Source organism: Scophthalmus maximus, chromosome 21, assembly GCF_022379125.1.
Source record: "Scophthalmus maximus strain ysfricsl-2021 chromosome 21, ASM2237912v1, whole genome shotgun sequence".
Classification (NCBI taxonomy): domain Eukaryota; kingdom Metazoa; phylum Chordata; class Actinopteri; order Pleuronectiformes; family Scophthalmidae; genus Scophthalmus; species Scophthalmus maximus.
The window spans coordinates 11,137,501-11,151,485 of record NC_061535.1 but is presented as its reverse complement, the minus strand read 5'-3'; the positions used below and the strand labels follow the sequence as shown (position 1 = coordinate 11,151,485).

General features: G+C 46.1%; 1 protein-coding gene across 1 annotated transcript in view; it reads left to right on the top strand.

Moving 5' to 3' along the window:
- The window catches only part of tgfbr1b (transforming growth factor, beta receptor 1 b), a 45,072-nt gene extending 32,923 nt beyond the window's left edge, over positions 1–12,149 (top strand). The window contains exons 8-9 of the mRNA XM_035619372.2: positions 174–304; positions 4,616–12,149. Of these exons, the coding sequence (XP_035475265.1) occupies positions 174–304; positions 4,616–4,741 (257 nt within the window). The 3' untranslated portion in view covers positions 4,742–12,149. The remainder of the gene's footprint in view (positions 1–173; positions 305–4,615) is intronic.
- Positions 12,150–13,985: the final 1,836 nt, after the last annotated feature.

Genomic DNA, 13,985 nt, shown 5'->3' with positions numbered 1-13,985 from the left:
GGGGCGGGGGGGAGGTTGACAGATTAACGGAGGAGGCGATTGGAGGCCTCGAGCAAGAGAGTCACAGAGTAAATGATGTCAATATTGACACATGGAGGAATGGATGTCTGATCAGCCAGTCTGAAAAATGTAGAGCCAGAATATTAACCGACATTTTTTTCTCCCCCTGACAGGCATCCATGAGGACTACCAGCTGCCCTACTACGACCTGGTCCAGTCCGATCCGTCGGTGGAGGAGATGAGGAAGGTGGTGTGTGAGCAGAAGCTTCGGCCCAACATTCCGAACCGCTGGCAGAGCTGCGAGGTGAGGACTCGTGTCGCCGATTCACATCTAAGGGATTTTTTTGGGGAGAGCTCACATTTTTTCCCCCAATTCTTTTTTTAATTTTTTTTATCCATAATGAAACCCGGGTCGAGGCCCGTCCAAGTTTTGTGATCTGCATATTTTATCCATCACAGACTGAGCGTTTCGATCATCTGCCTGCTCTCAGGTGTTTTATTCATCTTTGACTACAGTGGCTGAATGCTAAATCAGAGGCTTTCAAACTGTGAGGTAGAAGTCGAGACGGGGGCGTGGGCACGGAGTGAGGTGAAAGGGACAGGGACATGCTGGTGTTCTGAAGATGGAGGTGCCAATCGATTTGGCCCGCTCCGAACCAGCTTCTCAGGTTTCTTAACCAGATTTTTTGGGGGGCCAAAACGCTTTGGTCCGGTGCGCGAACCAGAATGGAGCCTGTTCCGCAAAGTCTAGTAATCCTTTGTTTTCAGCACTGTAGGAAAGTTGTATTCGGTAAGTCTGAACCGCAAAGCCCCTGGAGTCCTTCTCAATAACATCACTCAATCATATGACACACACACACACACAGGAACACGAGCGCTCATTTACACAATCCCCAGAGAGGAAGGAAACCACTCAGCTTGCAGGAGGAGAAACTGTGTGTGTGTGTGGCTTGTATCTTCTTCAGTGTTTGGTTTCAGGTTTTATTAACCGCACTATGGACACACAACACATTTGTGTTATCGATTCATTTTTTTCTCTACTTTGTTTGGAGTCATTCTGATTTAATTTGAGGTGATTGTGGTAACTGAATGCCACAGTGCTGTGTGGAGGCGAAGCCGTGATTGTAGGGTTTGTAGGTCTTTTTCATATCTTTATTTTAATTAAAATGTGAACATTTGATACAGTTTTTGCTGATGTCTTATAGAGGTAACTGTTCAGCGTGTTTTCTGTGGGGTTTTTTTTTCTATTGAACATTTTTCAGGGGTTGGACAACATTACGCAGTGACTCAGTGAAGAATGACGCCACTGGCCACAGAAAAACGCTGTTGACAACTGTAGTTAACCTGTAAACACACATAAAGCTTCTGTCTGATTCACGTTGCGTCTCCTCGGCAGACTTCATAGAAATGTCACATTCATTTATTTCTTTCTTCGTAGGCAGGTAAGAGAAAATGTTCGAGAGCCCTCTTCACCATTTGTTCATAAAGGAGAACCATTTTCCATTTCCCTCCAGTCTCCATGCCCTTCCATTTTCTTCTTATGTCTGTGACTGTGTCCGTGTGCCGACACGCCATTTACAGCAGCACAAATCCCATCTGGGGGTTTTGATCAGTACCGGCACTGGGAAAATGCACACGCTTATTTGACGTTTAATTATTAATTATACTTTTTCATGTTTCTCTCTCTTTGAAGAGGGAAACAGTCCAATATTAATTTGAAATTACTCATTTATTAGTGTGGAAAAAATTCTTTGGAGATTTTCCTACCCCCCCTTTTCCCTTTCATTCCTTCATCCAAGGACCGTGGGAGGTTGCTCAACAATTATTGGTCAGCCTCACGAACTAAACTAAGAAAGACAAAGAAAAAAAGCCCAAACAAAGATAAATGGATATCCAGCACCATGAAATCCCTCAGTTACTTGATTTCCCATCCATCAAACTTGGAAAAATTGGAGAGAAATTTCACCAACAGATCCGAGAGCTTTTTTTACACAATGGGGGTCTGCTGAGAAAAGTTTGCCCAATATTTTATTTTCATCTGAAGGTAGATGATGAACATAGTTGGGTTTATGTTTGTCGCTGAGAGGAACTTGACCTTTTGCAAGAAAAATTAGCTCGAACAGCTTCCAATCATAAGCCATGATTCAGAAGAAGCACCATCAGTGCCTGTCATGTGGAGTAATGGGCTTCCGAGAATAGCATGTACCACATTTTAGTTTCCTTTTAACAAGAGAGAATTGTGAAAAGGTCAGACAACACCACCATATAATATATATACACACAACTTTAACAGTCGAGTTGTGCTCGTTTCACTGTGCCGCAGAGTTTGTGCTGATTGTCCAATCAGAGTTTTTAAGTTGTTTCAAGTCCCAGAGCAACAAACACAATCTCAAACACTATCGATTGCCAATGAATAGTTCATTTGCATCCCACAAGAGTACTGCGCAAAAGTATTTGGCACCAGAGATGTTTAGTTTCTTATCCATCGCACAATTCCATCAGTAGAGGCGTCCGGTCGCTCCCAAATCCGTTCTGCAGCATGACGACGAGCCCCGAACGCACACGCACACACACGCACACACACACACACACACACACACACACACACACACACACACACACACACACACACACACACACACACACACACTCTCACACACACAGCCAAGGGTTGTAAACAATCAGAACAACTGCAACACATAGGTCCGGTCCCCACGGAGCCCTGATCTCAACATCGAGTCGAGCTGAGATTCAGTGAGACGGGGGACACGGAGACGGACTGAATCCACACAGGGACCGTGGCAACGTTTTCCAAGGCGCTCGGAACAAACCGAGGACAATAGTCGCCGTTGTTTAGGCAATAGCTGGTCACACAAAATATATTCGTTTGATAAGGTTTTTTCAAACTAACTGAAAAAAGGTTGAAACTATTAATATTATCTTCGAGAGCCTACGAAAACCTTCCAGAGTTCACGTCTGAGAACAAGCTTTAGAAAAGTATGAGGGACGGTTGCTCTTCTTGTTATCTGCAGCAAAGGGAACAAATCAACACTAAGAACTGCAACATGGCTACTTGGGACTAGATGCGATCAAACGAGACTCATCTCCAGTGAGTGTAATTGACGATGCAAGACAGAGGGTTAAGACCCCCGTAGTTGTAATAAGTGTCTCATTCCAAGTCAAGTCTCTTACAGTTGTACCTCTGCATCGGCGTTAAAGGGCATTGGCTTGAACATTCCCAGGAGGATTTTTTTTTTTTCTCAGTCTGTTTGCCTTTCCTCCATTTAGCTGCAAATCAGAACGGCAGATCAAAGTGAACGCAGCCGTGTGTGTGTGTGTGTGTGTGTGTGTGTGTGTGTGTGTGTGTGTGTGTGTGTGTGTGTGTGTGTGTGTGTGTGTGTGTGTGTGTGTGTGTGTGTGTGTGTGTGTGTGTGTGTGTGTGTGTGTGTGTGTGTGTGTGTGTGTGTGTGTGTGTGTGTGTGTAAGTTCTGAGGGAAATGAACTTGTTGGCGTTGGTCCGCCTGATGAATGGAGTCGAACAGGAACGTGTGGCCTGTCTTAATGAGCACTGTAGGAAGTTTCACAGCACGAGCATCTCACCAGACAGACATGGTGAGAGACTTGAGAGGAAGTGACACACACACACACACACACACACACAAACATATTGACTCATACGTAGCAAATGCTGATTGCGGCCTCCCCGAGGGAGATGTGTAGAGATTAGTGTAAGCCCAGAACACACTTTTGTCTATTGCAATTTTTTCGTCACATGTCGCCACTATAATAAAACAAGAGGAAAGAGTTTCCTTTGGTAAAGAGATTAAACCCAAAAGATTTGCTAAGTAAGAAAAAGTATTTGTATTACAGCAGAGGCCTTAATAAGAGAGAGACAATGTGAGTTAAGTTGTGAAGCCTGAAAGTGGTAGAATGCTAAAATATGCACTGAAGTCTGGACATTTTCCAGAACTTGTCCTGCCCATCCCCCTAGAATAACTTCCAGAAAATATCCACGTGAGAATACAGCAGGAAAATCTCCGGAAGATCCATGACGACCGAGTGGGCGCTCTACCCAGACGCACCGCCGCTCGCCTGGACGTTCTGGAAGTTTTCCAGAACGCATCCAACGCAAGTGGACGATCTCTATTTTTCAAACGTGAAAAGGCAAACTCCAGAAAAAGGCCAGGCCCGGTTTTCCAGACATTTTCCCGGAAGTTCAAGTCCGAAAAGAAGCTAGAGTTTGAAAATTCATCTGGTCAAACTGTATCAGTCAGTATGTCCTGCTGCAGATGTGAGAGCAGTAACCACGAACTGTGAAAGTTCAGTCCACTCAATACCAACTACTTACTCACCAGCGCTTTCAGCTGCAACCTCGGACTTCATTAGTGGATGGAGTTTGCTTGGTTGTTGTCATGGAGGTGGTTCACTTGTCCTCAGCTCCTCAAAATCAAACTTCTTACTTTTGCAAATGTTCCTCTTCACATCTCACTCAAAAAAAAACCTTTCAGCGAGTCCCCTTTCTATACAACAGAAGGTTTTTGTATTTCCCACAGACTTCAGACTGTCCCTGAACGGCATTGTAATCATGTCACGTCTCTCTCTCTCCTCTCCGCAGGCCTTGCGGGTGATGGCGAAGATCATGAGGGAGTGTTGGTACGCCAACGGCGCGGCCCGGCTCACCGCGCTCCGGATCAAGAAAACCCTGTCCCAGCTCAGCCAACAGGAGGGAATCAAGATGTAGACACAACTACCAAACACACACACACACACACACACACACTCACCTCTGACTGGCATCCATATCGTTAGCATTACAGCATTATTATCTTCGATATTATTCATCGATTTGTTCCTCCCCTTTAGTTCGAAGGGAATTGAAGAATATTCCCCCCCTTGTGCTCTTTTTTTTTCTTCCCCTCTCATCCCATTTCATTCATTGACAAACTGATTATTCCTGCGCCTGAAACTCAGGAACCATTTATGTTCGTGACAACACACACACACACACACACACACACACACACACACACACACACACACACATTTGAATGGCTGGATTGATGGATGGACGGATCTGATGAGAGGTGGTTGTTTCTGAAGGGGATAAAATTCTCCTCCATTCACTATATCCATCACATGAAGTCTCAACTGGCAACTGGTGTCCATCTCGACTCTCCGCCTCCACCGCTCATCACACACACACACACACACACACACACACACACACACACCTGACCGACAAGAGCTCGGACCTCGTCAAAACTGAAGTCCACACACACACACTGGACGTCGTCGCCTCCCCCCCCCCCCCCCCCCCCCCCCCCCCCCCCGGGCCCCCGGGAGGCCTCCTGCGCTGCCGGAGCTTTCGCTCGCTCACATCTCCTCACATCTTCACCGTCACCTCCCTGATTTAGCGTTTCATCCTTTTGCTTCAGCAGCTTATGAAGCTTCTCTTCGAGTGGGGCTGCAAATGAACTCACATTTACTTTTTTGTAAATATTATGAAATCCTGAAATATTAAGTGTGTAGAAAAATGAGCCCAACACACTGAGGCCGTTACTGAACTTTAACAAACATTCTTGAATGAATGTAAATAAGTGAATATCTATTTAATAGAATCCATATCCCTGATGTTAAGTATCAAAAAAAGATTTTCTTAGGATGAATTTTTCCCATTTTTCCCCAAATTGTTTGTTTCTTTAAAAATGCAGACGTTTTTTTACCAGGGCTCCTCTCACTGCTCTGAAATCGCTGAGTTAACGGTGACCCCCCCCCCCGCCCGCCACGATCAACAGGATTTGAAAGAGGGAAGATAATTGGGGGGTGTGAAGTTTCTTTGCAGCCCTGCTCTTGAGCCGTGGTACAGTAGCACTGTAGGACCGAAGCATCACGGGACAGTGTGTGTACGCTGCACCGTGGGGGTTCACTCACGACCGCCGTCGGCTTCTTCTCGTTGAGTTAATGAGCAGAATCTCTCTCCTCTGCAACGATTTTCCTTTTTTTGTGACTATTGTGTTTTCCCCCGACTCCCGTCATGTCGTCAGGGAGTCGGGACAGGTCAGTTTAATTTATTGTTTTACGTCTCTTTTTCTTTTTGGTGGCAGGGGATTTTTATTTTTATTTTTTATTTTATTTTTTTGCAAAAACTAAACCGGACACGATGACCTCATTCATTTTTGGCGAACATGCTGCAACATATGCAATATAAAGTAGATAAATGTGTCTATTTTCTATACTCTGCTAAAACCACAAACACCGAGAACGACAACGACAAAAAAAAATCAGCTGCCACCATGCCTTCAAAGCCAGCTGTTACCGGAAAGTGCCAGTGCTTTAAAAACCCAACTCCTCTCATGTCGGCTGCTGCGGTGTGTGTGTGTGTGTGTGTGTGTGTGTTCTCGCATGTCTGCAGCTCTGGACGCATGCGTGTCAGAGGAGGCCTGCCCGAGCGCACAGCAAAGCTCGTACTATGCACACCCACAAGACGTAGGGGAAGGCAAAGCAAGGAGGGACACGCTATGCACGCCCGCAACCCAGCCGACTCTCTGGTGCCATTTCGTCGAAGCCCCCCACCACCTCAGCAACAACTCATCTTACAGCTTCTCTTCTCAGTGGACTCGAGTCTGGACACTTGAGCTCCAGCACCTCAAACTGTGTTCAGTCGGGGGGGGGGGGGGGGGGGGGGGGGAACTTCGCCACAAAAAGCTCACGGCGGCGTTCGGGGGAAAAAAAGCGACTCAAAGACTTGTAAGCATTACTGTTGTCGCCCTATAAATGTAAACTCTTGGATTTCAGATTTTTTTTTTTTTTTGGTTCTCTCTCGTACGTGTTTGCGCCGTTGACCGCGCAGCAGCACGAATAACCGCTCACGTGTTTTCTTCTCTGTAGGGTAATCAACAAAAACGACAAAAATTTCAGTGAGGTACATTCATTCAAATATAGCAAACGGATACTTACTAAGCCATAGGTTTTCCAGGTTGTTTATCATGTTTTTCTTTTTTGTGGCAAGTTCTTTTTCTACTAGAATGTACATTTACGAGAGAGAAAAAGATTGAGGGGGGGGAAAGGAAAATTTTGACATTTCAGCTTAGCAAGCCTTAAGGGACCAACGCAAATGAGTCGGGATCTGCTCTTAAATATTTTTTTCTCTTTTATTGTTTTTCTTTTTTTCTTTTTTTGAAGAGAAATACTTATCATAGGGATCAATGATATATAATCATTGATTGCTGTGATAAAGGTAGTGTCGTGATATCTGAAGGACACGCAAGAAAAAGTTATGTAGCACCAGATTTAATAGTTTGTTTCAGTCGAGTGTTTGTCCTGTTGCCAAAATTGCCATACATCTAAACCCATTGTCTAATTTTAACACGTTCGCTCGTTCCATCAGAAGCACTCGTCTTTTCAGCGCACGGCGCAAAAAAATGAAACGCATAATTAGTTCCGGTTCGACGAGACACAAAAGTATTAAATTGTCAGTAATTATTATATTCAGTACATGATATCTGCCAGACAGTGCTATTCAAAGAAAATCCCACAGTCCCATGATTGTTCAGCAATAAGTGCACTTCTGAACCACCGCGGGGGTTTACCTGTGTGGCAGTTTGGACGTCTTGTCTCCATTGTTTTTCTTACATGATGGACACATAATCTATTGATGTGCTGCTACTTAAGTTGTCCGCCTGAGAGCTGCCGTCTTGGATGTAAATATCCTCAGATTGCCTGGATCTGTTCATTTCTGTGCCATGTCGCTCGGACCCCAAATGCGGCGCGTTGTCGATTCTTCGCGAGGCGGAAGGTTTGCTGAAGTGCGATGTAAGGGTCGTTTGCAGCCACGGCTTACGGAGGAGCGGGGAGTCCGACCCCTGACCCCTGCAGCGGCTCATTACACCGATGAGTTCTCGCCAACGTGTCGCGCATCCGTTCAATCAGCTGCTGGCGATTAGAAAGCGCCACGGTTGAAAACCATTGTGCCAATCTTTTCACTGGGGTTCTGAGTAGGTTGTTCTCTCCACTCTGAGGCCCACACGGTTGAAAATGCATTTAGAGACCGTTTTCTCTCCCAGAAGCCGAAGTTCGGAGGGGCGGGTACGGGAGCAAAGGGGTCCGTTTGAAAGTTCTCTGTGATTGCGACCACAGACGAGTCAGTCAATTCAAATTTTCTCCATGAAACCTCAGAAAGATGCAATTAAACCTTTTCAGCATTTAATTCAAAGACAATATAATAGCAGTGCCACTGCAAGATCAACAACAGTTCTTTTTAATACAAGCAACACTTACATGAAAGTCAAATTGAATCAAACAAAAAGTAGAATGGCACTTAGCACATACCTCCGCTGAGGCCGAAACAAGTGATCTGACAAACTCGATTATTTATTTGTCATAAAACATAATTAAAGAGAGTGAAAAATACTCCGTCGGTCTGCCCCTCAATTCGCATCTGCACCAGAATGTAATGGGTTCTTCCCCGGCCCAGGACCCATCCCTCCGCCATGTTTGGTGGAAATGGAGGGAGTCAAACGTGACGATGTCTTATGAAAAGTGCTGAGAAAAATGTAAAGTTAGAGCATCTTTCTCATCAGTGCATATCTATTTCACGGAAACACCCCAAAGCCTTTGTGACATATCGTTACTTCCGAAAATTACATAATCAGTTGCTACGGGCGTTATTCAGTCGTTTCCTCGACGACCTTTTAAAATTTTAGATTTGAAATGAAAGCTTCGAGGTTCGACGTATCCACCTGTGTAGTTCGCCCGCTCAGAGTCGACGTCTTGTGAATGAAGAATTGCAAAAAAAACGTGTAGAAACGGTCAGCGGTGGCAGAAGTGACATGTGGAACCTTGTAAATACACGTGAAGTGGATATTGCTGCTATGTCGAATACAAAAGAGGGTGACGGACTATGCTGAATTAAATGTTAAATGTGTAAACTAAGTGGGGCCAGCTGGGTCTCGCCAGGGAACAACTAGGGCCAAGTATTGATCTTTTCTAAGCCATGTGGGTGGCAGGGTTGGGGGGGGGGGTGATTGTACGTATCCCTTTAAGTGAGCCCTGGCTGATCCCACTGGGCCTCTGGGTGGGGTCGAGACTGTACAGTGTGTGTACAGTATGTGTATTCCATTAGCAGTGTCATTCTCTGGGACATTCAAAAACAACAACAAGCTCAACTCAACAGCACCTCCGGTATGCCTCTACTAGGACAACCTTCATTCTGTCTTAAAGTCACCAGCAGCCTTGTACTTTTTCTTTTTTCAAAACCCAAGATGACTTAACTGTACAAAAAAAAAAAAAAGATCTTTGCAGCCAACTGTTTTTGTTTCTCGCAGCAGTCGTTCTCTCCTCGTGATTCTATCTTGCCTTTCTCTTTCTCGTCATTCCCTGTTCTCCAATTGACCGATGTCTCTCTCGGCTACACAATGCCACACCTCATTGCAGTCGGTCCTCTCGCTTCGCAGCTCCATGAAAGGCTGAAGCGCCTTACCATCCATCCCTGCCCCCCAAAGAAACATTTTCTGAACTCAAACCTTAAGGCCTCGGGGGCTGTGCTTGAAACAAACTGGTTTGTTTTAGACGGTCTCTCCTGTTAAGACGTTCGTGGTGTTGCCCTCAGCGAAACTCATGACAAGTGACGGAGACGTTCAAACTCTCTCACCTCTGTGTTGCGTAGTCGTCCGCTGTTCGGTTTTTGGGAAGTTGCCAAAACTCGTCGGACACAGCCCAGACAAGCGTACCGCCCTTAAAGAGTGCGTCGATTTAGGATTAGCATTATAAAGTTGTCAGAGTTGCATTGGATTGCTCGGGGGGGGGACAAGAACTATACCAAATTGACGCAACTTTTTTGTCCAAAGCCTGGTGCCCACATGACCAGAATGCAACAGCAGTCCGGTCAGAAGTCCGACGGTGTTCTGCTAATGCTGCGTTCCATTACACCTCGGAGCTCGGAGCGCTGCGGTCGGGTTTATCGTTCCAGTATAATCCGGGAACTCGGAATTGCGACCTTCCGAGTCTGACTTTTCACCAACCCCCGACTCCCGGGGTCCGACTTCCGAGGTGTGATGGAACGCAGCATCATAGCAGTTAGTAGCCTGATGAGTTGAGGAGTGGGCCATTTCCTTCTTAAGTTATTGGATCGTCCGGATTCCTTGTTGCGGGGCTGCATCCGCCATTGTTCATGTATACATTTCTGAAACCGGCAGTATGACCAACAACACGAATGTCTTCAAGGAGAGATGAAAGCATGGTTTAGGATCAAATTTGCTATTATCACTTTTAGACTTTTTTTGTTTCGACCTTCGGGTTATAAAAATGGGGCCATACTTTTGTTTCCTCTTTTTTTTTTTTTTGTCTGGAAAACTTTGGGATTCAACTTGTAAATCCCCATAACTTGTGAACTATTCTTGGCTTGCAGATTTCCCGGTTACGCCTCCCCTTTGAGAATCTCACCTCAAACGGGAGTGCGTCGCTGTACACTGCTGATACGCAGCCACCGTGCAAAACCTCAGCTCACTGGTCAACACAGGCGAAGGATGTGAACGGGTGCGGCGACGTGGCCGAGCCCCCTTTAGTGACCCAAACCCATACGAAGGTACGAAACGAGAGGTTCGTTCTCTGTGTTGCCTGGATGGATGGATGGAGGGGCAAAAACAGGGAGGTAACGTGAACTATGCCAGCAGCTCCACCGCTCCGAACCACCGCACTGAGAAATTCCCACAGCTGTGAATGTATCAGGAACCTCAGCGTCCACCACCGGCCTGAGCGCAACCTGCATAGCGCAACCCAAAGGGGTCGCGGCGGCAAAATGTCTGCCGCACAGGTCTTTGTTTCTACGTCTCTTTCTCTTTGTTATGCAAAAGTCCGGGCCAGCTTTCTGTCGGCCCACTCAGTCCCACCGGATCACCCGGGCTGAACGACCTTTCTATGCGATCATGATCCGCACACTGTGAAGAGGTTGGCGATGGGGTCAAAGTATTTCTAATCATCCTCCCTCCGTGGTTTCCCTCCATCGTCACGCCCCGGCGGAGGCCTGCTTGTGCGCTGGTCTCTGCTGAAGCACCGGCGGGTGGTCAAAAGCTCGATGTGAAGAGGGGTTTGGGTCACTAAAGGGCTCGGGGGGGGGCTCTGCAAGGCGACAAGGGTTTGTTTTTTTTTCCCTCCTCCGGTCCGACGCTGCAGTGAGGCCTCTGTGGCAGAAAGCTTTATCGTGTTTTCATTTGGTGCCTAAGTTCGGGAAGGCGTCCTTCTTTTTTCTTTCTTTTTTTTACTTTTTCACCTCGAATGACAAGACTGCATGTGATTGTGTCTGCGTCGATGTCTGCATTATCTGCTTTATAGATATCATCCAAAAGCTGAGATCTTAAAAAGAGAAAAAAGCGTAATTAACATATTAAAAAAAGGACACTTAATCGAAAAGAAAATACCTCCTTTTGAAGACCAATGTGTTTTACCTCACTGTATATATATATAAATATATATATATATATATATTCTTGATTTGTTTACTCCAAGTTTGCAATTTATCTTTCTCTTTTGTTTCTATGAAATGCTTAAAAAAAATTGAAGAGAATAATTTGTTTTTCTTTTCAATGGTACTTTTCTTTTTGGTTTTTTTTCTGTTAAATGTCAAACGGCATTGTATTGTGTTTGTGTTGTGCCCAAGCAGTAAACTATTCCTCTTCTACCATGCTCTGTAAATGACCTGTCGGTTGTGTTCTGCGTGAGCTGTACAGTCAAAGCGCTTTACAAATGTCCAAGCCCCCTCCCCCCCCCCCCCTTCTGTTAAAAAAAAAAAGAAAAGAAAAAAAAGCCTTGTTCAATATATTCTTTTGTTTAACGGGGAAAAAAATTGGGGGGAAAGAAAAGAGTCAAAGCGGAGGTGGAGGACGAGGAGGAGGAGGAGGCAGGAAGTGAAGTGAGGGGGAGGGACTGTACATTCATACAGCGAAGACCCCCCTCGACTGTCGGGACCCTCCTCGCCCCCCCGCAACCCTCTTGGATTTCTTAAGCATTATAATCTTGACTTTTTTTTTATATATATATATATAGTGTGTACAGATGAACGAGATCAGCACAGTAACTAGAGGATTGACACGTATGTTAACTTCTAACATAGCTGGAGTAGAAAATGTTGTGAATAAAGAAACAATGTTTCACTACGAGCTTTGTCTTCATTTTATTTCGTGAGCTCCGGGGGACGTCTACGGAACCTCGCGGTGATGAATTCTCCCGTCGTGGCTTGGTGCTATTAGCAAAGCGACGCATCATGGCTGCATGGCGTGTCCTGGGCCCGTCTGGTGCGTTGGCTTTGCAAGTCCCCAGAAATGAACATCCGCAAGATGCAATATGCACGTGAACAGTAGGGGGCAGATGACTCGCGATTTGTTGATTTCAGGGGCCTCGATACGAATCCCACCTCCCCAAGGGGAATGTACTGTATAGGGAACGGAGCCTGCGAGTGGGGGGCTGGACGGAGAAACGGGCAGCCAGGCAAGTCCAAGGTGCTGCCGTGCGGTGGTCTCCAGCATCGGGGAGATGCTGTGATAAAGGAGGAAAAGAGAATGGACAAGACGAGAAGTAACTTGTGTATTGAAATATGAAGTTTATGGTGAACAGCGATGATGAGAGCACAACATGACCACACACCAACATGCTGATGTATAACCGTGACCACGGCGGAGCCCCCCGCCCCTCCATTCACCTCTCCTGACATCCCCGCCCTGCACCACGGTGTTTACTGATAATGAAGCTGAAGAGCTGGATCTTACACATATTCCCTTTGACTGAGCCAGTATCTCATTTGTAAGAGGGAGCTGACTGCAGGTTGTTCCGCTGTTGACGGAGCCGTCGGTGCAGCACTGAGGCCCGTTTTTTGATCCACTGATTTCACTGACAGATGTGATACGATGAAGTGCCGCCAGAATCCACCTGACTGTGAGTGACGCGCGACGCGCGCTCTCGTCTGCTGGCTTTCAACTCTTTAACACCCACACACACACACTCATTACCTCCTTCATCCTCGCTGAAAAGGATTCAACCCATCCACGTCTTCGGCTCGTGCTCTATTTTTTGCTCCCGATTTATTTTTAACCTTTCTGTTGCTATTTCTGTACGTCTTCGTTTGTGGCGTCAAATCACTCATTCAAACAAAACTTGCCCGCTTGAACACACGCCGGTGTGATGAGAACAACCTAAAATTATAGAAACCATCTTTGGGAAAACAAAGTTGGGTTCCATGTCCCGTCTGCTGACACGGAGGAGGCTGGTTTATGACCTTCACTGCAGCCGGCCACCAGGGGGCGATCGAGCGGTTTTGGCCTCACATTTGGGAGCTGTCATGTATAAATGATGATTTAATACATATATTTTAATCACAACAATTCAACACCAACATAAATTCTCAAATCAATCAATAACCAACGGTCGGTATTCACACAACGGCCGAATTTCCATTAATGTGCTTTATAGGATGGTGGCCGAAATCTAGAGTCCGGACATTTTTTTCGGGGCTGTATGGGAGAAGACGAATGTCCACAAATGTTGCTCTGGATATTATCTGCAAACTTGTCCTGCCGGGCTCCTGTTGTGGTCGAGTTTCCTGGTAAATGTCCGTGTGAGCCCATGTGAGGAATACAGCAGGAAAAAAAGATTTGACGACGGGCGAGTGGCCGCCCTGCTCTCGAATGTCCGGACCAGGAGTTTCCGGACATCTTCCAGAGTTCACGTCTGAAACACGCCTCAGTCGCAGTTATTAGACGAGAAGGTGTGTGTGGCCCCTTCAGATGTCTTTTAATCTGCTGCTGAAAATAGTCCCCAAAGCCTGTTTCAGGAAATTACGGAGCATTTGTGCTGTGTTACATCTTCCAGTGGATTCGTGTCCTTCAGTGGGAAGCGACGGGCATCGCGACTGACAGGTCAGAGGGCTGCAGCCCGAGGGGGGAAAAGGCCCACGCGCCACGAAAGTGCGCTGGATGTTAATACGTTTAGAGCCGAAT